This window comes from Diachasma alloeum, unplaced genomic scaffold, assembly GCF_001412515.2.
Source record: "Diachasma alloeum isolate Michigan unplaced genomic scaffold, Dall2.0 Dall_scaffold_00314, whole genome shotgun sequence".
Lineage (NCBI taxonomy): Eukaryota > Metazoa > Arthropoda > Insecta > Hymenoptera > Braconidae > Diachasma > Diachasma alloeum.
In genome coordinates, this window is record NW_021680453.1 from 126,381 (window position 1) to 153,905 (window position 27,525).

General features: G+C 37.8%; 2 protein-coding genes across 4 annotated transcripts in view; both read left to right on the forward strand.

The window, feature by feature from the left end:
* Positions 1 to 27,525, forward strand: part of LOC107039974 (metallophosphoesterase 1) — a 58,263-nt gene that overhangs the window by 14,300 nt on the left and 16,438 nt on the right. For all 3 annotated transcript variants that reach the window (XR_001460991.2, XM_015259854.2, XM_015259855.2), the window contains exons 2-3: positions 17,572 to 17,717; positions 23,712 to 23,782. Coding sequence is in view for 2 of the 3 variants with exons in the window: in XM_015259854.2 (XP_015115340.1) it covers positions 17,572 to 17,717; positions 23,712 to 23,782 (217 nt within the window). In the remaining variant the exon portion in view is untranslated. The remainder of the gene's footprint in view (positions 1 to 17,571; positions 17,718 to 23,711; positions 23,783 to 27,525) is intronic.
* LOC107039973 lies at positions 7,928 to 10,660 on the forward strand. The gene is given in 7 exon segments (XM_015259853.1): positions 7,928 to 8,547; positions 8,712 to 8,967; positions 9,046 to 9,327; positions 9,396 to 9,491; positions 9,582 to 9,877; positions 9,950 to 10,127; positions 10,439 to 10,660. Coding segments are annotated over 6 exon segments (1,239 nt in total). The 5' UTR covers positions 7,928 to 8,547; positions 8,712 to 8,714; the 3' UTR covers positions 10,573 to 10,660.

Genomic DNA, 27,525 nt, shown 5'->3' on the forward strand with positions numbered 1-27,525 from the left:
GGGGGTTGATGGATGGGGAATTTAATTCTCCATTGAACAGTCTTTGTTTCATCCCTTAATATTAATTAGTCGGCGAATAAATCAACTGAAAAACATAAAGTAAACATTGAGTACAAGGAGGACAAAATTACCCCTCCGAACCTGTTCCTGTCACAGCGGGACTGCTACTGCCGAGGGGTGACCCCCACGACCGCCACTTTGCTAGTGACATATCAATAGAAGCGCCAAAATTCAAATATACTCATGGTCCCTACGGTGTACAACGAAACGCTGTCAAAATATCTATATGTCAACGGTGGACAGCTTTGAAAACAAGCATATTTCGTCATATTAAAGTTTCACAAAGCTCCTTTTTCATAATTAAACATTTCTATCACTATGGTTGGTACAAATTGATAATAGTCTCATAACCGTTCATATCCCATTGAATTTGGGACATTCAGTTGTACGCTTCAATAATTTGTTTACTGAAATGTTGTTCTACANAAAGTGGATAAAACAATTTTCCTTCAGTGAGAATGTACATTAATATTAATTTTCGAATAATACGTATGTGATTCCGAGTATTCCCCCAAAAAGTGAGATTATATTTCCTTTTATTCGTGAATCGAATGCATGGTATCAAATTATATCTTGCAAACTCTCTTTGTCATGCTTCAGCCAAATGTAGGTGTTCCTACTTGGATGGTTTTTTGGAAGTATGATACGTGGAAGTATTATACTCACTAAAAATAATTGCTTATAATTCTATTCATTTCCAAGATAATCAGCAGTCAATTTTCGAAAAAGGAGAATNAAAATGTTCTTGCTGCTAATTTAATTAATTTACGATACTCTACAGGTCGACAAAAAGAGTTATACATGGTATAAGCAATACAACACCTGAACTCTTCATGATTTTATAATTCTATCGTATCATTATGATAATTGTTCCATCCATCTGAGTTTATACCTTGGACATACTGTGCAAGTATAAATTTCGAATCGAAGGAACTTCATTTAGACCGAAAAATGTCGGTATATTACGGTCAATATGGTATTGCCGGAAGGTACCTTAGGAGTTTTCGCTTCAGTGTATCGCAGAGATGGCATCACTTGTTCTGATTCTCTTGGTACCCCGCGGGAAAAGCGATGTCCCGGTCGAATTGTCGGTAAATGAGTCGGGTGCGTGAGTAACTCGGCAGTAGCAGTCCCGCTGTCACAGGGACAGGTTCGGAGGAGTGTTTTTGTCCTCCTTGTACTTAATGTTTACTTTATGTTTTTCAGTTGATTTATTCGCCGACTAATTAATATTAAGGAATGACACCAATGCTGTTCGATGGAGAATTAAATTCCCTATCCATCAACCTTCGTTTCATCCCTTAATCTCTGTAATGAAAAAATAAACACTGCGACGAAAGTCGCGGCGCTATGAAAAACCTAATGGGTTCTCGGCGCAGTGACTCCCGACAACTCGCCCGCTAATTAAAAAATCGTCTTTTTTCACCTAATTAATATTAAGGAATGACACCAATGCTGTTCGATGGAGAATTAAATTCCCTATCCATCAACCTTCGTTTCATCCCTTAATCTCTGTAATGAAAAAATAAACACTGCGACGAAAGTCGCGGCGCTATGAAAAACCTAATGGGTTCTCGGCGCAGTGACTCCCGACAACTCGCCCGCTAATTAAAAAATCGTCTTTTTTCACCTAATTAATATTAAGGAATGACACCAATGCTGTTCGATGGAGAATTAAATTCCCTATCCATCAACCTTCGTTTCATCCCTTAATCTCTGTAATGAAAAAATAAACACTGCGACGAAAGTCGCGGCGCTATGAAAAACCTAATGGGTTCTCGGCGCAGTGACTCCCGACAACTCGCCCGCTAATTAAAAAATCGTCTTTTTTCACCTAATTAATATTAAGGAATGACACCAATGCTGTTCGATGGAGAATTAAATTCCCTATCCATCAACCTTCGTTTCATCCCTTAATCTCTGTAATGAAAAAATAAACACTGCGACGAAAGTCGCGGCGCTATGAAAAACCTAATGGGTTCTCGGCGCAGTGACTCCCGACAACTCGCCCGCTAATTAAAAAATCGTCTTTTTTCACCTAATTAATATTAAGGAATGACACCAATGCTGTTCGATGGAGAATTAAATTCCCTATCCATCAACCTTCGTTTCATCCCTTAATCTCTGTAATGAAAAAATAAACACTGCGACGAAAGTCGCGGCGCTATGAAAAACCTAATGGGTTCTCGGCGCAGTGACTCCCGACAACTCGCCCGCTAATTAAAAAATCGTCTTTTTTCACCTAATTAATATTAAGGAATGACACCAATGCTGTTCGATGGAGAATTAAATTCCCTATCCATCAACCTTCGTTTCATCCCTTAATCTCTGTAATGAAAAAATAAACACTGCGACGAAAGTCGCGGCGCTATGAAAAACCTAATGGGTTCTCGGCGCAGTGACTCCCGACAACTCGCCCGCTAATTAAAAAATCGTCTTTTTTCACCTAATTAATATTAAGGAATGACACCAATGCTGTTCGATGGAGAATTAAATTCCCTATCCATCAACCTTCGTTTCATCCCTTAATCTCTGTAATGAAAAAATAAACACTGCGACGAAAGTCGCGGCGCTATGAAAAACCTAATGGGTTCTCGGCGCAGTGACTCCCGACAACTCGCCCGCTAATTAAAAAATCGTCTTTTTTCACCTAATTAATATTAAGGAATGACACCAATGCTGTTCGATGGAGAATTAAATTCCCTATCCATCAACCTTCGTTTCATCCCTTAATATTAATTAGGTGAAAAAAGACGATTTTTTAATTAGCGGGCGAGTTGTCGGGAGTCACTGCGCCGAGAACCCATTAGGTTTTTCATAGCGCCGCGACTTTCGTCGCAGTGTTTATTTTTTCATTACAGAGATTAAGGGATGAAACGAAGGTTGATGGATAGGGAATTTAATTCTCCATCGAACAGCGTTGGTGTCATTCCTTAATATTAATTAGGTGAAAAAAGACGATTTTTTAATTAGCAGGCGAATTAATGGGGAAGCACTCTGCGCCGCGAAACCATTCAGTTTTTCATAGCGCCGCGACTTTCGTCGCAGTTTTTATTTTTTTATTACAGAGATTAAGGAATGAAACGGGGGTTGAAGGATGGGGAATTTAATTCTCCATCGAACAGCATTGGTTTCATTCCTTAATGTTAATTAGGAGCAGAGATACGATTTTTTAATTAGCGGGCGAGTTGTCGGGAGTCACTGCGCCGAGAAACCATTGAGATTTTCATAGCGCCGGACTTTCGTCGCAGCTATAATTTTTTCATTAGAGAGATTAATGAATGAAACAGTGATTGAAGGATGGGGAATTTAATTCTCCATCGAACAGCATTGGTTTCATTCCTTAATATTAATTGGGAGCAGAGATACGGTTTTTTCATTAGCGGGCGAGTTGTCGGGAGTCACTGCGCCGAGAAACCATTGAGATTTTCATAGCGCCGGACTTTCGTCGCAGCTATAATTTTTTCATTAGAGAGATTAATGAATGAAACAGTGATTGAAGGATGGGGAATTTAATTCTCCATCGAACAGCATTGGTTTCATTCCTTAATATTAATTGGGAGCAGAGATACGGTTTTTTCATTAGCGGGCGAGTTGTCGGGAGTGACTACGCCGAGAAACCATTAGGTTTTTCATAGCGTCGCGACTGTCGTCGCAGTTTGTATTTTTTCATTACAGAGATGAAGGGATGAAACGGGGGTTGATGGATGGAGAATTTAATTCTCTATCGAACAGCATTGGTTTCATTCCTTAATATTAATTAGGAGAAAAGAGACGATTTTTTAATTAGCGGAGGAGTTGTCGGGAGTTACTGCGCCGAGAAACCATTAGGTTTTTCATAGCGCCGCGACTTTCGTCGCAGTTTTTATTTTTTCATTACAGAGGTTAAGGAATGAAACGAGGGTTGAAGGATGGGGAATTTAATTCTCTATCGAACAGCATTAGTTTCATTCTTTAATGTTAATTAGGAGGGGAGAGACGATTTTTTAATTAGCGGGCGAGTTGTCGGGAGTCACTGCGCCGAGCAAACATTGGGTTTCTTCCCAGTTAGGAATTGCCAAGCCTTGACAACCGGTTCAAGCTTGGAACAGTCGAGACTTCCAAGCCTTGTCTTATATAGGCTGGCCCTCGCCTGTATCGATGGTCCTACCAGTCTATATGCAAGACTTGCATCTAACACCCTCGGATACCAGGCCTGGCCCAGCCTATGCTCAGGATTGGTATCCAAGCCACGTGATTACTAGGCTTGGACCAGGCTATATCCAAGAGGGGTACTCAAGCCTTGATGATAACCCGAGTGATATGGCGTATCGAAGCCTGGTAACAAGTCTTAGACCAAGGAGCACCCAGGACTGGTATCCGAGCCTTGAAAATACTAGGCTTCGACCAGGCTGGATCCAAGACTGGTATCTAAGTCTTGAAAGTACTAGGCTTCGATCAGGCTGGATCCAAGACTGGTATCCAAGCCTCGATGGAGACCAGATTTATATGGCACATTGAAGCCTGGTATCAAGTCTTGGACCAAGGAGCACCAAGGACTGGTATCCAAGCCTTGAAAGTATTAGGCTTTGACCGGGCTGGATCCAAGACTGGTACTCAAGCATCGGCAATGACCAGGCTCATATGCCACATCTAACCCTGCTGGTAAGTCTTGGTTCAAGCTGTCTTCATGACTGGATACCAAGCTGGATAATACCAAGCTTGGACCAGGCTCGATCGAAGACTGATACTAAGACTTCGAGATTGCAATCTTGATCCAGTTCATATCCAATCGTTTTCGACATCACTGCATTTAGACCAAGCGCGATTCAAGCCTAATTATGGCGTCAAAAGTGCGAAGTAGTCGTAAATCGACTGAAAGAGTGAGAAAACATCGTGTTTTGAAGAAATTTAAAGAGTCTTATGTGCCTAATAATAGTTTTGACAATTGTCATGATGAGGTGTTACGTGAAGAATCATCATTTACATTGAATGAAGAAAATTAAAATGAGTGGTTGGATATCGATGAATATAATATAACCTCATGAATATAATATAACCTCGATGAATATAATATAATATAACCTCAAAGATGACACGGACCAATTTCACTGGAATTTTGATGATGATCCTTCGTTCAGTGATATTCATGTTGAAAGTGCCGCAGAAAACTCAGCTTTTTACGAAGAGGACCAAGGAAATTACATGAGCGAACAAGATACTGAGACGAGCCGATAGTGGCTCAAGAGCAGGCCGCAGTATCTCCTGAACGCCCTAATTTAAAGCAGAGGATACGGCAATGGGTTATCAATAATATAGGATCCATAAAATTGAAAGCTGTGACAGAAATATTACAAATATTCAGGAGCCTGTGCTTTACAGATCTGCCATCAACCGCTCACAAATTGCTGGGATTCAAACATAAAATAAAAACGAGGAATCTACTCACTCTCAAGGATGAGATTGGTAAATATGTTTATCTTGGCATTAGTAATGGCTTACAGAAACGAATTGTTTTAGATGTATACACAGAAGAGACAATTCGTGTTGTGGTACATGTGGATGGAATGAAAGTTTATCGCCATTCTAAGGATCAAATGTGGCCAATTGCCATGAAAATTCTCCACCCTCATTACGTGGCAACTCCATTTGTTGTTGGATTATTCTACGGAAAATCCAAACCGAAAAATGTTTCGGAATATTTGAAGGATTTTGTGGAAGAATCGACAAAATTGATTAATGAGGGCATTGAAATTGGTGGTAAAAAGTATAAATTTCAAATATCAGCTATAATCGCTGATAGTGCAGCTAGAGCGTTTTTAAAATGTATTAAAGGTGCGACTGCCTACTATGGGTGTGAAAGGTGTACGACTGAAGGTCAGACCAGGAATAGAAAACGAATTTATCCAAAAATGAATTGCACCTTACGAACAAAACACACATTTGAAACCCAAGCTCAGCCTGATCACCATCTGACCGATGCAAGAACGAAAGAGCCACTCGTGTCACCTCTACTAAGCATCCCTGGGTTCGATCCAGTTAAACAGGTCCCCATAGACATCATGCATTGTTTTTTTTTTAATGTGATGAAAATCCTTGGTGAAAAGTGGGTAAAAAGAGAGAAGAATACATATAAATTGACGCCAACTCAAGTGCGTGTTTTCAAGGTATTAATGGATTCTGTGACACCTTTTGTACCTGCAGAGTTCCAACGAAAGACTTTCGATGCCGAAGACATTTCACAATGGAAGGCAACTCAGTATGCATTTTTACTACTGTATGTAGGTGGTGTAATACTCAAATTTGTCCTTGATGAAGAAAGATATCAACACTTCCTGTTACTGTACGTGTCGTGCCGTATTCTCTGCAGTAATCAGTGGGTCGTGGATCATCCAAAATTTGCGAGAAAATTATTGACGAGTTTTTTTGAGATATTGCCACTTTATTATGGGGATGATTCGCAGACGATGACTTTCCATAACCTACTACACATACCTGATGACGCAGAGTATTTTAAAACTTCTCTATATGATTATTCAGCATTTTGGGGAGAGAATTATATTGGAAAGTTAAAAAATTATGCTAGCAGCACAGCCAAACCATTACCTCAAATTATAAATCGACTCAATGCTCTTGAAGCTTCTGAAGACTTGAGGATAAAAAAGCGTGAACAGATTCGAGATGCAAAAAGAATGAAAACTAATAAAGGTATCCTGGAAAATGAGGAGAATTTTGTCTCATTGGAGTCTATCACTTTTCACAACTTCATCTTACGTACTAATCGGCCTAATAATGTTGTACAATTAATCAATCGAGATCTATTCATGATTACGGGATTGTGGATGAAAGAAAAAGGCTCAAGTCATGTGGAGAATCCGAATAATTTCCTTATGGAGGGATTGAGAGTTGGCGAAACGAAGGATGTATTTTGTGTACCGTGTCCTTCACATCAAATTGGAGTGTTTCAAATCAAGAAGTGGTCTAATACCCGTGAACTGTTATCACTCAATGAGGTAAAATATAAATTCATGGAGTTGATAATTCAAGAGGAAGAGTATGTAATTTCACTACTCCACAGGGATCCTGAGTAAATTCCATCTCTTGGAAATGCTGGAATGATTAAATTCACATGGTTATCGGAGAATTCGTGTAAATGACTGACATTCTTTGAAACTAAAAAATTTATATTTCTGAGAATTAAAATTTGAATGCCTTTGTAGATTTTACAACATTAATTCATCAACTATTGATCATTGAAATTGAACTGTTTAACAAATATACAGAGAGCACTAGAATACATTCAAATTGTTATAAATCGATTAGAATAGACTGGATGATTAATTTAAAAAGCTATCAATATTATCATTGAAACCACTTATTTTAACTATTTTTTGCCTCCTGACAGTTCAAATTTACAACTTCTTACAGGAGCTTCTCTAAAAATAGATCTCACACTCCTTTATAATAATTTACTCATTCATTCAATCAACTAACTACGACTTTTAAATACTCAGATAGTCTTTCAGGATCACTTGAATTTTTAAATAATAACAAAAAGAAGAATAAACAAGATGAACAACGAATTTATTATTGATTCCACATTCCACTTGAAAGAACCCAGTTTTTTGCATTTTTTTCAGTCTGTTTGGGTCTATAAACCAACAATCAATGTAAAAATATGTCACACTCCTTTATCATAATTTTTTCATTCATCCAATAAACTAATTGCGATTTTTAAATACTCAGATAGTCTATCAGAAGTACTTGAATTTTTAAATAACAACAATAAAAAGAATAAACAAGATGAACTATAAATTTTTCATTCATTCCACATTCCAATTGAAATTACACAGTTTTTTTTTGCATTTTTGAGGCTATAAACTAACAATCGGTGTAAAAATATATGTCATACTCCTTTCTAATAATTTTCTTATTCATTTAATCAACTAAATGCGATTTTTAAATGCTCAGCTAGTCTTTCAGGAGCACTTGAATTTTTAAAGAATAATAATAAAAAAATAAACAAGATGAACAACAAATTTATCATTGATTCCACATTCCAATTGAACCAAAGACCGTTTTCATGCACAAGTCACTGCAGTTGCAATGTGAACGACAGTTCAGGATACGAAAATAAGCGGACGGACCCGACCGATGCATGTATCAGTGGAGGGGACGGTGTCGTGACTTCATGAAAGTGAGGGGGGGTAGGTAGCATATGTAGTCAGTGGCGTACGGTACAAGGTGGACGATCTTGTTCTTTCGCTCTGCTCTAAGCCATCTACACTAAACAATAATCACCTTTCCGGTAATCGTGAATGGAGAAAAGAGTAAATTTGGTGGAAGTGAGAGACGGAATCAATTGTTCGTGTTGTGAGAAGACGCTTGTGGCGTTCATTTGGCAACGCCATTAAATTTTTTAGACCGCCATTTTGATTGTTTTCGTGGTCCCACGAACAAGTGTACGTGTACAGGATATTCACCTACACGTAATTTACAGCGTTTCACGTGAGTTCATGTTTTCACTTACTGAACATATTTTTTTTTCATCCATCGGCAGTGAAATATTAGTTTTTCTCAATGAATGTGAAAAAAATGAGATCATCAAATTAACCTAAAAATCAGAGTGAACAACGTCCACTCAATTGAAATTATTCTTCCTCATATTCTAGACAATGAGTGATCAAGGCACAAATAATTATCCCTATCGTCTCGTCGAAATTGTGGGAGAACGCACTGACGATGGAAAGAAGGTCATTGAAGTCGTACTTGATGGGTGGATCCAGAAAAAAATTGACGTAACGTTAAAGGATTTCTGCTACTATCCTCCTAAGAAAGATTGGATCAAAGTTTCAAAATGGTTCAAAGAAGAACGCCCCTTCAACGCTTCGTGGGAAATTTATGAGATTGAAATTTTGGGCAAAGCAGGTGGATTTTATTCTCATTAATTTAGATACCACTTTTTCCAAATTATTTTTGCATCATGGAATAATCTTTTTTCCACAGCAACAATCGAAAAAGCCCAGAAAAAACTCGAGAAACTCTATAAGACTCGCTCAGGCCTAGAAACTGATTCTGAGTTAGAGAGTGTCGACTCAGAACTCAGCATTACGAAGAAACGAGCTTCAAGTGTGCTGAAGACTTCTCATTCTCTCGAGAATATTGACGAAGAGCCAATTGTTCTTCCCCCAAAGCGATCTTGCAACACTGTTGATCCCCAGAGTGATGGAATTCTGGCTCCAATACCCAGTACCTCAAGAGATGCAAACTCGATGGGACCAGTGAAAGGTATTTTTTAATTGTTTTATTCAACCTTTCTTTTCGTAAAATATATCAGACTATTTTTCTTCTTCTAGTCACGAAAAATGCCTCAGATAGGGTACATCCTAGAGTTCAGTTCTAGGACCATCTACTAAAGATACGAGAAAAGAACGAAGACGATCCTGTTAAAAGTAAATGCTCGAAATTCAATAGTAGAAAAAGAACATAAAACGACAAATCAAAATTCATCAATTTTGCTCACAACTGTGTATTCTTTCCAGTGTTTTTTGCTGACTACTTGGATACATCTCTAGCCCTTTTGTCTTATGATTATAAATCGGAGTTACACAACCTCAGGAGATGCCATCAATTGGATATGACTAATCATACAAAAGAATTGAAGCAATCCATGAAAACTCCCACGTTGCCTCTTGGAGAGAAATTTGTTTTGGCACAAGATAAATTAGGGATGAAAATTCCAGTCGATACGCTAGAGGATTTTGAGAAATGGGAAAACATGTTGGATTTGAAAGATGCTGAGAATGTGGAGGAAGTCACTAAACGTCGAGCTGCCTTGGTAATTAGTTTGGATTATTAACGGATTAACCATCAGATTCAATTCTTTAATCATTCTTCATATATTTTCCAGATGGAGTTTATGGCTAATGAGACTTCGGAGTCAAATGACTTTGTGGCAGACACCAAAAAAATTCTCTTCCACTTCATCAAAAAGCCTGTACAACTCCTCTACAGTGGTGCTGGTCGTGCAACACGAGGAGTTGCGAAGAAGAATTTCAGCAGAACGATGAGTTACGAGTGCATGAGAGGTTCGTTTATTAGATTTTGTCAATTTCCATTTCCTGCAAAATGTCCCTCGACCTTTTTTTCCTCAACACGCGGGTTTCAAAAATATTTACAGGATAAACTGTAAGTTCGTTGTCAAATTATCAATTGTGTCATCATCTCTGTAATGAGGGATGTTACGAGAGAACGTCAAAAGATCTTTTTTGTTGGAATTTCCATGAATTACAAAAAATGTCTTTGGAAATTTCTCTCTGAATCCATCGCTATTCAGAATACTCGCAGTAATTATAATTATAATCGTGATACATTATCGAATTGATTCTTTTCTGTACAGACTTTCTCAAAGCCAAGTACAAGAAATCAGAGAAAGAAATGAAAATATTGACAACAACCAGTGACTGGTTATCAGCTGCATCTGATCGAGATGGAGGGGCTGCTGAGAGAAAAAGAGCCCGACACTCAGCTTAATATTCATTCAAGGGAGCATCTCCAGTATTCTTACCTCATCATATTATTTCATTATTTATAACTATTGTAACGAAATATTCTGTATTGTTCAAACGGAAAAAAAATATATGTATTTTTTTTATTGAATAATATGACTTTTTATTGTAAACGATAGATTACCAGGCTCGGTTTAATCTAAATTTCCAAGCTTGGCGGAACCAAATCATTAGGCTTGGACCAATCCAAAATGTCAGGCTTCAAACAATCGTATTTTCCAAGCTCGGTCCAAGCTACATTACCAGGCTTGGTCTAAGCTTAATTCCAAGGCTTGGATCAAGCCTCAGTCCTAGCTTGGACCAATGTTCCATTTCAGGATTGATATAGGCTTGGATACCAAGCCTCGGACAGGCTTGTCTAGTCCTGGTCCAAGACTTGACCAGGCCTGGGCCAGTTGTTAATCCTCACCTGGGTTATAGCGCCGTGACTTTCGTCGCAATATTAATTTTTTTATTGCAGAGATTAAGGGATGAAACGGGGCTTGATGGATGGGGAATTTAATTCTCCATTGAACAGTCTTTGTTTCATCCCTTAATATTAATTAGTCGGCGAATAAATCAACTGAAAAACATAAAGTAAACATTGAGTACAAGGAGGACAAAAGTGCCCCTCAGAACCTGTCCCTGTGACAGCGGCACTGCTACTGCCGAGTTACTCACGCCTCACGCACCCGTCTCACATTTACCGACAATTTGACCAGGACGCCGCCTTTCCCGACTGACCCCGGAATTATGCCCTCAATATCAAAATCTATTTTTCCTCCCCTAATTGAGGTGGAGAGAAGTTACGAAGGCCAATCGATTGAGAATTGAATTCTCAATGAATTGACACCAGTTCTATTTCTAAACCTCAATTAGAAAAGGAGAAATACATTTTCGAAGCACGAAGTGATTGCGGTCAAGTTCTCCCCATTAAATATAATTCTCGATTGCTTCATCTCAATTAAGGAGGGGAGAAATTAATTTTTGAATGAGAAGAACTAGTCCGAAGTTACTACGTGCTTTGAAATTTCATTTCTCCCCTCCCAATTGAGATGAAGACATGAAACTAACGCGTATCAATCGAGAATTACATTTTCAATCCATGACATCGGTTTCATTCCTTAATCTCAATTAGGAGCGGGGGAATGAATTATCAAAGCGCGGAGTAACTTCGGAGAAGTTCTTCTCATTGAAAAATTCATTTCTCTCCTCCCTAAATGAGAGGAAGCAATCGAGAATTATATTTTCCATGAATGATAGCCGCTTCATTCTTTAATCTCAATGAGGAGTGCAACAATGAATTTTCAAGGCGCGGGGGAATTCCGAACGGTCACCAGCGTCAAGTGAGCCCGGAGGGGCTCCTCCCATTGGAAAATTCATTTCTCCCCTCCGCCCCCTAATTGGGACGAAGGAATGAAACCAACGCCAATTGATCGCGAAATGAATTCTCAATAATAGACAGCGGTTTCATTCCTTAATCTCAACAAGGAGAAAAGGATTGAATTTTCTAAAACACGGAGTAACCCCGAACAGTTCTCCGGTGTCGAGTAGGCCTGGAAGCGTTCCCCCAATTGGAACATTCATTTCTCCCCCCCTAATTGGCATGAAGACATGAAACCAACGCGTATCGATGGAGAATTATATTTTCAATAAATGACACCGGTTTCATTCCTTAATGTCAATTAGGAGCGGAGGCATGAATTTTCAAAGCGCGGAGTAACTTCGGACAAGTTCTTCTCATTCAAAAATTCATTTCTCCCCTCCCTAATTGAGATGAAGGCGAGGATTACAGTCACATTCGCCAGATAATACTTTTATCGCCTGATGACATAATATACTAATTTTCTCATATTCATTCCGTGGTGGTTCGACATGCCCATGCACGCACGCGCAAACGGTCAGGAAACCACTACAATGACTGGGAACGAGACGGAGAAATCTCTCTCGCACCAAAGGTACTCAATCACGGAGCCTGGCTTGGGATTGGAACTAAAGATTTGCGTTTAACTTCCAATCTATTGGAAATCTGTTCGAAAGATCAAGATAAAATTTGTAGGAAATGTTGTTATGAAAAGTATGGAAAAAAAAAAAAATCCATCGATGGGATTTCAAGTTACAAGTAGTGATGTGTAGTAAATTCACTCTCAATGAAAAAGAACGCTAGGGAGAAAAAAAAAGTATTTTTCAAATTATGAATATTCAGAGAAAAAATATTAATTTCAATTTTCCGATATAAAAAAAAAATTCTATCAAATATTCAAGCGGCTGTGGGAGATAAACGGTCGGAAATAGGTGTGAAGTGACGTACACTATTTGTAGAGAATTTAAAGCTCTATGATTGTGTATACCAGGTTTTTTCCGTATTTTGCGTAGTTAAAAAATTATTTCGGAAAAACCGTTTTCAAGGGTAGTTTTTAGGTATTTTCCACCCACACAAACATTGGGAAGATTAAACCCCCCTACATAGTTCCTTACGAATAAGATACAAACTCTGTAAAAAAAAATCCCGGTGTTTAACAACACATTGATATCTTTGCCTCGTATTTCTTGGACTACAATATATTACGATTTATAATCGCTCTAGTGCTTCCTCCACTCCTTCCACTCACGAGGCCGGAATGTAAACACTTCAATGTGTTCCTAGATGCGTCATTGTTTTGCATTTCTGCGAACTCAAAAAGGTCAAAAAGGGGGGAAGAATATAAGAATAGAAATAAATTATAACCTTTTTTTATCCCTGTACAACTATTAACAATAAAATTCTCTCTAAGTAAACTATGTGTAAGAACAAATACTAAGATTTCTATCACCTTAATTGTTACAATAAATAACCCGACATGTATAAATACGAGGCAGAGAAGCAAGTTGTTATCGGAATTGTAATTAACAAAACTGGAATGTGAGGGAATACTGCGAAAACTAAATGAAATTTCGATTGTACTTTAAAAAATTATCTCACTCATTTCCAAAAAATTGTAAACGCATTTTGAAAAATTTTGAAAATCAAATCCTTTTGAAAAAGATCTGGAAAAATATTTTAAAATGTCTTCAAATGCTCTGCAAAATGAAAATTACTTGATATTTTACATGTATGAAAAAAAGCAATAAAGAAAAAAAAATTTTTGGCATCAAGTTAATTAAAAATTATGCAACCTTTTAATATGATATTTGCTTCCGAATGGAAGCATTGTAATTGTTCAAATTTAAATTTGGATTTTTCGTGGTATATCAACCCATTATGATCAAAAAACTCTGAAAATGTAATTTTTGGACCGTGTCCGTACGTATATATGTGCGTACATATGCAAGCAAAATTGTCTTGGATTATTCGCTAATGAATCGATGGAATAATTTTCTATTCCTCAAATATAGGTTTTGTTGAGCCCTATCAATCTGTGTTAATTACAATTTAATAGCTAAAGCGAAAATGTTCATAATTGATTGAATGATAGCTTAAAAAATTTGTTTGGATGTCCTTTTGACCGAGTTCGCACATGAAGGCGATAGCCATAATCGTTATTTGGATTGATTTGAAAATTTGCAAATTTTTTTTTTAATGAGGATTCCGGGTATATCTTTGGATATTATGCTTAAAATGAATTCAATTATAGTTTAAAATGTTTGTTTTAAAGCCATTAATTCGAAGTTGCTAGATGATTACAATAGCTACATTGGCTGATTTGATTTTCATGATTGTTGAAAATTTCGAATTTTTCATGAATTTCCCGGAAAGTGAGCTTTCTGATGGTTTCTTCCAATGTGATGTTTCAAATTCATTCAAGTATGTATAAATACAATTTTTTTAATAACGTGTCGAAGGGCTGAGGGGGGAGATAGAACCGTAAGAAAAGACAATCAGTTGCACAGAAGAAAGGGATAAGAAGAATAATGACGATGATAACATTGATTCAAGTTGAAAAGCGGACAAAATGAGTTTAAAAAAAACTTATTTAATTTAATAAAATGAGATACACAATGAATTAAACGTGATAAAAGAAAATTATGTACAAAATAACCATTTGGAAGAGTATTGCTAATTTATTAGCAAAAATAACTATACTATATGTACTACAAGAGCAATTTTTAACTTGTTTAAAATAGATATTGTTCTATTGAAAAATTTCCCCAGCAGCATAACCCGCGACTTTTGAAACTCTCATAGTAGTATCCCCTTAACGCGCTATAATTCAAATCCACCGCGCCAGTGCACGGTAAAAGCACGACGATGGAACTATGCTGGTGATATCTCTACAGTCGGTAATTTACTCAGATGGTAACTGATAATTCAATATCAGTTCGGACAAAACGAAATTTTGTCTTCGTTGATTCTTGCGCGAAAACAAAATTGGTTGTCCATATAAATAATCTTTTTCCAAAAGTCACTTAAATAAGTGTATTCACGTCAATAGGCTGTTTTCATTGATTTCTCCATAGGTGTAATATTGTGAGCTATTATCGTTGTTATGAAATTTTTTTTCTTCTCCATTTGCTCGCACAAAATAATTCTTGAACCGAAAGCGTGTTAGACTATAGATATGCTACATTTTTTAATATTATTGTCATCAGTTCTATCGCCGTTTATGATGCCGAACCTTTCAATATTTTCAATGATCCCTAGTTCAGATTTATATAAACTTGAGAATATGTATCCATCGATAGAAAACAGTGCAGATCATTCATTGAATACACTATTTTGCGTAAAGATGTTATGAGGTTTGGGATTTAATAAATATTCGGAATTCAATTATTGTAGAGTTATGAGTATTGTGTGGAACAATCCTAATATATGGAAATGAATCCCTACAAACATTATCCAACATCAAAAATCAATTAAATTCTAAAAACATTAGTCATTCTCTCCATCTTCACTCAATTTTCCATGGACAATTTAGTAATACAGTCCTTATAACGAACAATAGAGGCAATTTTCCTTATAATAATGATATAATACATCACTCATTGGGAATTTCCTAGGTCATCACATTTGTGCGTTTTGATGTGCATATCAACAAGCGATATACAAGTAATAGTTAAAGATTTTATAACTAGTCTTTACAAATAAATCACTCAGCACTGATATCTCAGATACGATATAATAGTCTCGTGTAATGATAAATGTTATAACAGTAACCAGCTGTGGAGAAGATTACAATCAAATACTTGCACCCTTTACATTTTTTATTTTTGGTTTTTTTAGATGCTAGGGAATTTTTAGTTTCGTCAAGTTTGCGGCATTTGATGATGGTAAAGTGGCGGTCGTGGGGGTCACCCCTGCCGAGTTACTCACGCACCCGACTCACATTTACCGACAATTCGACCGGGACGCCGCCTTTCCCGTGGGGTACCAACTAACATTTTTGGAGTCAGTCAAACCCCCCGATTCGGGCCTCTACTCAGGTCTGTCCTCTTTGTCTGAGCCTCTACTTTAGTCAATCCTCTTTGGCTCCACTGATGCCACTCACACGCGCGCCCATCACCGTTTTATGACCCAGAAGTTTTCCGATTTCTGGCAAAAAAAAAATTAGACACTGCATATCTATCTGGGAAATGATGGGATTTGAAAAAAATCAAAACCAATAGGTTCGGTATGAGTTTAGTTAATCGTAATGACCGTTGAATATTTTCCCAACTAAGTTACATGAACAGTATAAATAGTACAAAATTTTGAAAACTAATAACAGCGGATATCTTCTAGGCTTATTCTATTGAAGAAAAAACAATTGTCATATCTGAAATTTTACAAAATCTCGTCGTGATATTTTTTTTTTGTCGACATTATTTGGTAGTTTATCCGCTGTTGTATACTTAAGCTTTGTCGAGCTGTACCATATTCGTGAATTATTTAATCGAAAAAACAAAAAACATCACAGTTAGAAAAATGAAATATCTGCTCGCGATTTTTCTCCTTTTTATCATTTGGCGTTGAATGCATGAAATGTTCAATGCTCGTTTGCATACCGTTTTGCCCTACTGAGGACACCCCTTCAGAAATGAGGCCCATTTATGGAACCGTATTGTTTTCATTAATATAGAAGTATTGTGGACGGTACGATTTTAATGAATTAGGTCTCATTTCAAGCACGTTGATATAAAGTCACAAGCGTTCAAAAGTTTGTTTTTTTTCAACTAATAGATAGAGTTATCCCCTTTGTATTGATAAAAGTTGTAATCCAACCCGAGTTGATTAGTCAGAAGTGAAATTGATAATAATCAAAGGGTGTAGGCATTAGTATTAGCAAGTTAAATGGGGTTTGAAGCCTCCAATATCTGCATTATTTCCTGGGTACCTCAGGTTTTTAGGATTCAGTATTTTTCGAAGGGTCTAGTGTATTCTGTCACATTGCCCTCCATTTTTTATTTTTGCCTTTGGAGTCTTCCAGTGAATTATGCATTCAAAAATAAATCCTATACGAGGCTGTGTATGAGAAGAAATTTGCTTATTTGATTTTGTTAAAGCTACTGCAACCGATTTTTCTTAAAATGTTGGTTTCATATGTTCTCCCATCCGTGTAAAAAATTTGCGTATGAAAAATTTTTATACGAAATTTAGCGGTTTCTCCAAGAAATTCTATTTAATTTCTATGGACAGAGGAGCTCCATAACAATTCTATTAAAAGTTCTATTTGTGATTTGCGCCAATTTAATTAATAAATATCCTATTTTCACGCGCATTTTTAAATGACTATTGGTTTGTAGAAGAAAGATAGTAGATGTTGACTTTTCTATATAGGGTAAACAGGTCAATTTCTGGACGGGGGTTAGTTTCTGGACGATTACAACTCGCATTGAATATTCCATAAATAAAATAACGTAAAAAGTAACGGTCACATGTCGTCCGTCAGATAGGCTCGAAACCCTGCTTATTTTTGAATATGAAGGAAATAGCAACATTTCCCTGAGAACTTCCTTTATTGAGGAATACAGAATCCTTGAAAGGGTTTCTATAAAGTTTTCGATTTCGATCAAATCTCGATTCTTTTAGTGTGGATGGCCCTCCCTGGACGCCCAGAAAGTTGATCTAACAATTGCAGTTCCCAAGGCAGACGAGAGACCTGTCAAGGCGATGTTCATTGCTGACACCCACTTGTTAGGGTTCCGAAAGGGTCACTGGTTCGACAAACTTCGAAGGTACAACACCATATTTTTGACGTGGTTACGTCTTTAATTTCCATGTTGGGGATCATTCGCGACGTTACCCCTAACGGCTAGCGCAACGTGTCGGAATTCTAAAAAATTCAATTTTTTTTAGAAAATTCGAGAAAATTCTCCGGTTTTCTTCTAAATTTCTTTTAAATACGAGAAAATCCTTTAGTTTTACAGAAAATTTGAACAAAATTCGCACATTTTTTAAAAAATTCAATTCATTTAACAAAATACGGACATGTCGACACATCCACACATGAATAACAAACCTAAGCATATCCACGTAAACCCTCCTGAACTGGCGTTCGCCGAGTCCACTGGCTCGGTGAGCAACGCGTCGCCCGTGTTACGGTTAGCACGGTGTTGCCGCATTAGAGCCCTATACGTGAATAAAAATCTACACTGCACACATTTTTCTCGAATTAAACAACATTTATGCTCTAAAAAAAAAAAAATTCGCGTTTTTTATGAAATGCCAAACACGGCACGTGATAGAGATGTTGAAGTTCCTAGTATGTTTGAACTGCAACGAACGACGTGGCAACAGTGCGGCTAAAAACCGACTACACGAGTCCACTGGCTCCGGGCGGCGAGGCGCCGCTTTTCCGTACCAGTCTCACTAAATTATTATTTTTCATAGTATTCATGGGGTTTTCAAGGGATAGGAATCTTACCTGTCCATTCTAGAGGGTTTGAACTAGGCATTGTAATTTTTACAACTTTTTTCATACATAATTTTGCATGCAACAAGAAAAAATCGAGAAAAGGCAGCGCTTTGCTCATTGAGCCAGTTCAGGAGGATTAAATCTAACTGCTGTAGGGGCGTTCGCAACTATTTCGGTCAAATCGAAAAACTTTTTTTTCAAACTTGAAGCAAAATTGAATATGTTGTCGATTTATTCCATGCATGCTTTGGATGGCCATTGGAAAAAAAATTTTTTTTTCAACATGAATATGAATTTTATAACATTAAATATGAATTTTATCAAACAAGTGCAAGAGAACTTTTTCGTTCAAAGCAGGTGCAAGTTTCGGGGAAAAGAATCAAGATTCGAAAAAATTAAATTTACAATGAATTAATCAATAGACAAATTAAAAAGTTAATAACAAACCATGAAGGCATGGTGCCAAACATTCGAAAAAATATATGTAATAGAGTAGGTATCGAAGAATTGCTGATACAATTGGTGGTCTTCAATCTCCAGTAGTTCTCGAGATGTTGAATATTTTATGAAGCTGCGCCAGTCGCAGGATTTCCTCGAAACACGTTAAGGATAAACGGGCGAGCTGGGAGGGTTTGAAAAAAAGTAGCCATTTTTTTCTTTTTTTTTACGTATTCTTTAAATAATGGAAAAGGCGTGTGCAAAGTTTCAGACTGCTGGGGAGCATGGTTAATTTATTATGAATTTTTGAAAAAGTGGTCATTTAACCCGTGATCTTATGGAAATCACCAAAAAAACTGCAAAACCCAAGGAAAAAATGCAGCCAAAGTCATGAAACTTTAGACACATTTAGAACATGTGATCAATGATTTTTTGAGTGAAAAAGATTGTCGCCTAGGAGCATTGTTTATTAACCCCTCACGTACGGGCTCGGTATGTCATACCGACCCATGCAAAAACGCACGGCTCTTTTCAAAATTGAATATTTCCGAAACTATGGCCGATAATACAATCGGACTAATACCATTGGGAAGGTGAATACAGTATACAGCTTCAATTATATATTTTATTTATAATTTTTCATTCATCAGAAAATGTGGGATGCGAAGAGTATTGAGCGTATGGTAGACTTGGTATCAGAAAGGCACCGTACGTGAGGGGTTAATAATAGCGAAAAAAGCGATTGATTTTCTGCAGGAAAACAATAGAAACCCCTCCGCCTCACTTCCTACATTTCCTCCTCGCCCGATTATCCTTAAGTTAGGTCAACGCGCTGAGTGAATCATAACCACCGGGTTCTCAGCGTAGTACTTTTTTTCAACTTCAATCAACAACGAAGTTCCGTAGATCGCAAAACCGGTACCCCTGATGTTACATTACCTATTGACAATGAAATGATTCCCGGAAATGTCAATTGACAGTCAACTGGTGCATACGGCCAGCCACACCACAGGAAGTACCCCGCCTCAGGCGACGTGGCCAGACAACCGATAAATTCGTCTCATTTTTTTTCAGATACCGTGGTGGGGCACCAGTTTTCGAGGGGGACCTAAATAGCCGAATTTCGAGTACTCGTGCGGCGTAATTTCGAACGAATAAATATTCAAAGGCATCGAAGTTCATTTTCATTGTTTTCCTCTCAAAGTGCAGTTATTTCTGCACGAATTACAATATCTGTATGCATTACACAAAGTGCAATAAATTCCTAAAATTATATTTATCCGGGGTGCTCGATCGACTAATCTGTTTATCGAGCCTTATGTATAATAGTGCACAGACGGTTGGATTCAGTCACACTTCATAAGGATCTAGAGACAAAATGTAAGCAAACAATTGATTTTAATCAGTTCCTATGAGTTGAGGGATAGATTTCGAATCGATACAGATTAAAACAAAATGAAAAAAATAAAAATCTATAAAAAATATGGCATTTGAGATTTGGATTCACAGAATACGAGGTGGAAGGACTTGACGAATGTATTCTTCCTAACCTTATAACCGATTTCATACCTGTCTAGAATAAAAGTTGATTGAAAATTCACCAGGGGGCTACTTAATGAGCTCATGCAATCAATAAAAGAAGGATTTGAAAGAGAAGAAGCTAAGAAGAAGAGTCCCAACGTTCTGACGAAGAAGCTTCTTCGCCATAACGTTGCTCCAACTGGTTCCCTTTCACCTCTTGCCCCTTGCAGAAAAGGGCCAGGAGGAAACAGTTGAAGAGAGCTCAATCGCTAGTCTTCAACCAGGTTTTTACTGTTAAAAAAACAAAAAAATTGCTCTGGATGTTTTTCATAAACCATTTCCTAAATTCTCTTCAGCCAAAACCTTTTAATTCGCTTTATGCCAAAACTGCGCCTATGTTATTCGATAACTGGGATGGGTCGGTTTTGGACATTCGAAATCTGGGTTCGAGGCACTATGTTTTATTTTCGCTAACATTCATCTATAATAATTCCTAATTTTTTCAATCAAAGTTAAGTGACTTTCTATCGGAAAAACATCCGAATTGACTGCTAAAAGTTAATATTTAACATTTGATTGGAAAAGATAGGGATAATCCGATATTAATGGGTTGATGCCCCGTAACCATTCGAAAACTGGTGCCACCACGGTAATGCCTTTTAATTTGAATTTGACTCACAATTGAATTTAATCGGAGACAATCCATTGCAATATATTTATTCCCCCGACACTGAAAACGCCAATTATCGATACCAATTATCGAAGATGATACCAAGTCCACTCACCGCAGCGCGCTGCCAGCCAGGCCCGGCGGAAGGAGAATTTGTCATGTGTGGTGAACGAGTTGATGAGGAGGGGGTTGTAAGGATTAGATAGTGGTCAAATCGCGAGGAGACAAACGGGGATGGTAAAATGATGAATAGTCAAACGGTCATGAGTCAAATGAAAGACTAAAATCCGTCTAATTATAAAACAAAGATACGTGTTTATTTAATAATATGCAACATCGAACAGAGTATTAATTATTTATCAACAAGAATAATTGATAGACACTTCTGCAGTCTCTCAAGTTATGGCAAATGTGGACATACGCTTGGCGCATTTTTAAGTAGGGAGAGTTGCACACGAAAATTTAAAAGATGACTCTGTGTCAGTCACCAGACTTTTGAAAAAATATTCATATTCGGGATGAGGGAATATGAATAATTTTTTTCATCACACTGTGACGAAAAGTGAACTTTTCGGCACGCTTCGCGTGCCTAAAAGTCCGATTTCTGCCACATTGTGATGAAAAATAATGTTCGTAACTCGTGAAAAAATGTTTTTTAGCTCGTGGGGTTATATCACTCGCCTTCGGCTCGTGATATAAACCTCTCACTCGCCAAAAAAACACTTTTTTGCACTCGTTACGAAATATACTATAATAATGGGTTCAGTATTTGATTGTTAAAAAAACAAGTGAATAATTGCATCTCTTGTAAATGAGTATAGTTATTGTTGCTAAAAAATTACCAATATGCTTCCGAATGGATTGTCTGTTTTCAAAATTTTCATCCTACTACTTATTTTCTTCGTTTTTCCGGTTATAGTATTGTTATTAAACACAATATCATCAAAGTTTTTGACTCATTTTCCCTTCTTTCTTTGTCTCATCCTGTATTGTGTATTCAAACCCTCATAAGCCCGAATCAGACTTTAGTCAGGGTTTAATCAAGGTTTAATTGTGGTTTCAACTGAATATACTATAGTCAGGATTCGACCGAAGATCAACTCGCGGTTGAACATAATTTAGTCAGATGATTTAGTCAAAGTTTAGTCGATGTTTAGCCGGCGTTTTACCCGGTTCTAATCGGATTTAATCGAAATTTTATTGTGATCCAAGCAAAATTTAGTTGGGGTGTAATTGGAGTTTAATCTAGATTTAATCAAGGTTTAATCGAGGTTTAGTCAGTGTTTAATCTGGGTTTAATCAGACTTTAGCTGAGATTAAGTCGAAACCATGAATAATTATGGATAAGACCGACCAACCAACATAATAATAGACGGATACAAGAGTTCAATAGAAATTCCTTATGTCAAAAGCTCATAACGCTATTACGCGCCTTGATAAATAATAATTCCATTTTCACTATCTTTTCACTTTAACGTGAAAGCATCAGAAGAAACTTTTTGAGCCGTAATTTCATTGATATGGCTGCTAATTTTTCCAGTTTATCATGAAAAACATGAAAAAAAAATCTCACCAACTCACAAATATGCTGTAACATCAACAATGAATTGTCCGATTTCCATCATATTCTGATAGAATCAAGAGGCTATCGATACAATTTTTTAAGCCATGATTAATTCCATTTCGATAATAATTTGTGGACTGATCGTCGATAAATCGATTTTTGAAAAAATACCAATATTTAAAAAACTCGGTGAATAATTCAACGTTAACTGGTGTCGATGGATGGTGTTTATTAAAGCCTAGAAATTCCATTGAACCCCTATAATGAAAATCGCGAAAAAAAATTGGAAAAAAGTCCACACACATACATACATACATACGAACATACAGACACCCTCCAAAAATCGCATATTCGCATTTTTTAGACCATATTTAGTTATCCTAACACAAAAATTTGGAAACTTAAATTTGAACGATTACAAAGCTTCCATTCGAAAGCAAAAATTTTCCGTTTTCTCATGTGTGGTGGACCACACACATTAGAATACCATGTGTGCTTTCTGCCACATACACCACACACCTTTCGCCGGGCCTGCTGACAGCTTCGCTCTAGCCAGTCGAGACTCATAAAAAACTTAATATATCGAGAACTACTGGAGATTAGAGAACGCCAACTGTACTTCACGCGCCAATTGCACTTCTTCAATACCTACTCTATAACATTTTTTTTTATATTTTTTGCACCATGCTCTCATGATTTGGTGATAACTTTTTAATTTGTTTATTGATTAATCCATTGGAAATTCAACTTTTTCGAGTCTGGATTTTTTTTCCCGAAACTTACAAATATTTTGAACAAAAAAGTTTGTTTGCACTTGTTTGATAAAATTGATATGTATCGAGTGAGAATTTAAAAAAATCACTTATCTGGTGCAACCTAAAAATTTTGATTTTGCATAGCTTTCAAAAAAAAATTGTCTTTTAATAACATTTTGAGGCATGCTTAAAACACTTCTATATCATATTCAATTTTTATCGAAATCGAAAAAACACCGATTGAAATAGTACGGAACGCCCAGTCCCTGTATCAAGGATACAGCCGCTAATGATTTTTTTTCTGTTGATTTTTTATCTTTTCATGCATTTTCATTTAAATAAGAAAAAAATTTACATGATTTCCAGGGAATGGCAGATGTACAGGACCTTTCAGACAGCCATGGTTCTTCACAAACCCGACGTTGTCTTCGTACTAGGTATTTGAAGTCGATCAAAAAATCAATTCAGTTAGTTATTGATGAAGAGATAGAATGGATGATACTCGAAGGCATTTTCTCGTGAATGTTGTTTTTTTTTAAGGTATTCCGTTTGGAAATATAATAAATCTCTATGTATTATAAAAATCCAAATCGACTTCTGGTGATAAAAAATTGGTACTCAAAATTAAAAACTCCGTAATTAAGGGTCATGAGGGTCAGAAGAAGTGCCACGAGGGTCAGAATAAGGGCCCAAATATGGGTAACAAGGGTCAGCTTAAGGCTCCAAATAAGGGTCATGAGGGGTCAGAATAGCGATCGTGGGGGTCATATGGGGCTTGGTGAGTGGAGCGAGCAGGGGACGTATCCCCGTAGTATACTATAAAAATAGCATTTGTACCTAGAAAGCAAAACAGAACATTCCAACCCGCGTGTTTATAGCTCTCGGCTTCACCACGGGGGTAAACACACGCGGGTTGGCATTTTCTGTTTTCGTCCCTTGGTGCCCAATCTACTATTATGCATTCGTTTTGAAATACACTATTATATTCATTCAAAGAATAATAATAGAATTAATAATAATAATAATAATAACATGGTCGCCATGAGTTTCGGTTTGGAAAAGTGCGCCGTTTACCACCTGACGAGAGGTAAAGTCGACAACGAGGTAGGTGATCTTCAGCTTGTGGATGGAAGTATTGGACTCGCTAAATACCGTTGAGGGCGCTGTTTTTCATCAATCTGGTCGCTCTAAGGCGCTCATATACACGCCTACACAAACCCAAAATTTGGTTGTGTTGTGTGTGTGAGTGCCCGTGCGCCTTAGATCCTAGGTGGCGTTTTCTTATTTAGCGAGCCCAATCATACGTCATCTTGGCGCCGAAGAATCATACCGATATCTTGGCTTCAATCAGCGATCCATAGGGGATGCTGTTGTAGTCAAAGAGACTCTTTGCGGGGAATATCGGCAGTGACTCCGCAAAGTTTGGAGATCCGAACTTTTCGGCAAGAATAAAGTTGCCGCAACCAATATGTTTATTGTTTGTTTGATCTTTTTTTTTGGGTATGGGAAGAACCACGTCCCAGTTACTGTACAACCAATATGTTTGCTGTTCCAGTGCTTCTTTACTCTCTTGGCGTCCTCAAGTGGAGTAGAAATGCACTGAAACAGCTAGACAGAGATACCCGCAGGCTGGTGAGCGTTCACAGGAGTTTGCATCCATGTTCTTCATATCCGCGGTTATATTTTCTGCGAGAGAGTGGGGGACGAGGACTTCTCAGTTTGGTTTGGTTTGCGACATGATGAACGGCTGGGATCCGCATTTGGAGTTCGTGCATGATCATGAACTCCATGGGATCCAGGCCTTTCTGTATAAGGCAGCAGTTACCGCCGCAGATTTCCTCGGTCTGGAGTTGCGTCGTGGTCGAGATGGTTAGTTGCCTAGTGATTCACCGGCCAGCATTACTAAATTTCGCCGAAGAGCCGTCATCAAGGAGGCGGAGCAGTCGATCTTGCTCCGTCAGCACGGAAGAGCGTCGGAATAACAGGGTCTGTCCGTCCAGCTGACTTTCTCTTTCTTGAAGTCTGCTTGATGTCCGAAACTGAGGGTTTCATTTGCGCATGTCAAGATGGCGCAAATAAACACCCTAGTCTGTCGGAGTCGCGTTATGGGGTTGCAAGTTCCAGACACTTTATGTCGGGCTTGCAGACCGTCCCCGAAAATTCTAATGCATCTTTTATCGGCTTGTCCGATGGATGCAATCACGAATTATATTCATCGTTATAATTCGGCTTTATCAGTACTGTATTATTATTTGCAGCACACCTATGGAATAGACAGAACACCGGTGTTGCCTTGTGTTCCAGGAGATATTGAGTCCGTCATCGTGAATGAGGTGTAAGATCTACTGGAACTTCTCATTCGCGACTGTCAGTCCTATCGCTACAATCAAACCTGATATTGTCCTCTTCAATTTTGATGAAAAAATCATTTGTCATTGAATTCTCGGCTCCGGCTAAGAGCAATATAGCAGCTAAGGAAGAGGACAAGCGGCTCAAGTATCAACCACTCTTGTTTGAGCTACGTCAACTGAACCGGGGGGTCAGAGTACAATTGGTTGTCCTCATTATTGGTTTTCTGGGGGGAATGAAGTAGTCCTTCATATCGTTAGCTGTATAGAAAAGTAACGTAAGTGCCAAAATACGAGAATTCAATAGAAAAAGAGAAACAGAAAACAAATATGGGAACTAGAATTAAAAATTCAAAACTTCTGGTATGAGGACATTTTTTGGCCCTTACGTTAGTCTTCTATACAGCTAACGATATCTGCGCTCGAAACCATCCCGGCCTGTAGGTGTAATGCCTTCACGGAGAGAAAAATATCGTAGTTTGTACGGAATATATGTTATTGAATGCATGTTCTTTCGTATCAAAACGGAATTTCATTGTTTTAACGTTCTAATTCTTCGTTTCAAGAGTGGATTCAAAAACCGGTCAACCGAATTCAATTTTTTTCAAAATATTCGTCATAATGGTGGCCATCTAACCAAATCAATATATGAGTAGCGTTTCATTGAAATGAGGCTGAAGCTGGCGGGAGCAGTTCAGCGGGAGATGGGTATAGTTTGTGAGGCGGACTGTACGGCCCCCACCGTAGCCGCTCGCTCAACGCTACATCGGTAGCCACGAGTTTAAACCTCCTCCCAGACAAATTAAATGATAAAAAACAATCGAACAATTTTTTTATTATTATTATTATTTCTTAATGTATGACGAGGGTGGGGAATGATTTCTCGAGGAAGAATTTCATATTTTTTTTATTTTTATAAGTTTTTACGCGGTCAATAGGGGTGCAATAAACGCATACACCAATCGATGTCATTTTATTTTTAATGTGTCCCTAAGGGGTTAGGGGACACTGTCCAACAAAAATTATCGCGGTGCACCTATTAGGGTATTTTTAATTAATTTTTTACGATTCATTTCTCTCAACTTCCGGTGAACAAAATGGTGATGCACGGACACGCATGCACCAACCAACCCCATTCCATTTGGAATATGTAGCTAGGGGGTTGGGGGACCCTCCCCAATAAAAATTATCGCGGTGCGCTAATTAGGGAATTTTTAATTAATTTCTAAAGATTCATTTTGTGTAACTTTCGGTGAATGCGGTAGGGGTGCACGGACATGCATGCACAAACTGACTTCATTCCGCTTGGAATATGTTACTGAGGGGTTGGGGGACCCTCCCTAACAAAAATTGTGACGGTGCGCCAATTAGGGGATTTTTAATAAATTTTTCAAGATTCATTTTGTGTAACTTCCGGTGAATGCGGTGGGGGTGCACGGACACGCATGCATCAACCGACTCCATTCCACTTGGAATATGTGCCTAGGGGGTTGGGGGACCCTCTCCAACAAAAATTGTGACGGTGCACTAATTAGGGTATTTTTAATAAATTTTTCAAGATTCATTTTGTGTAACTTCCGGTGAATGCGGTGGGGGTGCACGGACACGCATGCATCAACCAACTCCATTCCACTTGGAATATGTGCCTAGGGGGTTGGGGGACCCTCTCCAATAAAAATTGTGACGGTGCACTAATTAGGGTATTTTTAATAAATTTCTCAAGATTCATTTTGTGTAACTTCCGGTGAATGCGGTGGGGGTGCACGGACACGCATGCATCAACTGACTCCATTCCACTTGGAATATGTGCCTAGGGGGTTGGGGGACCCTCT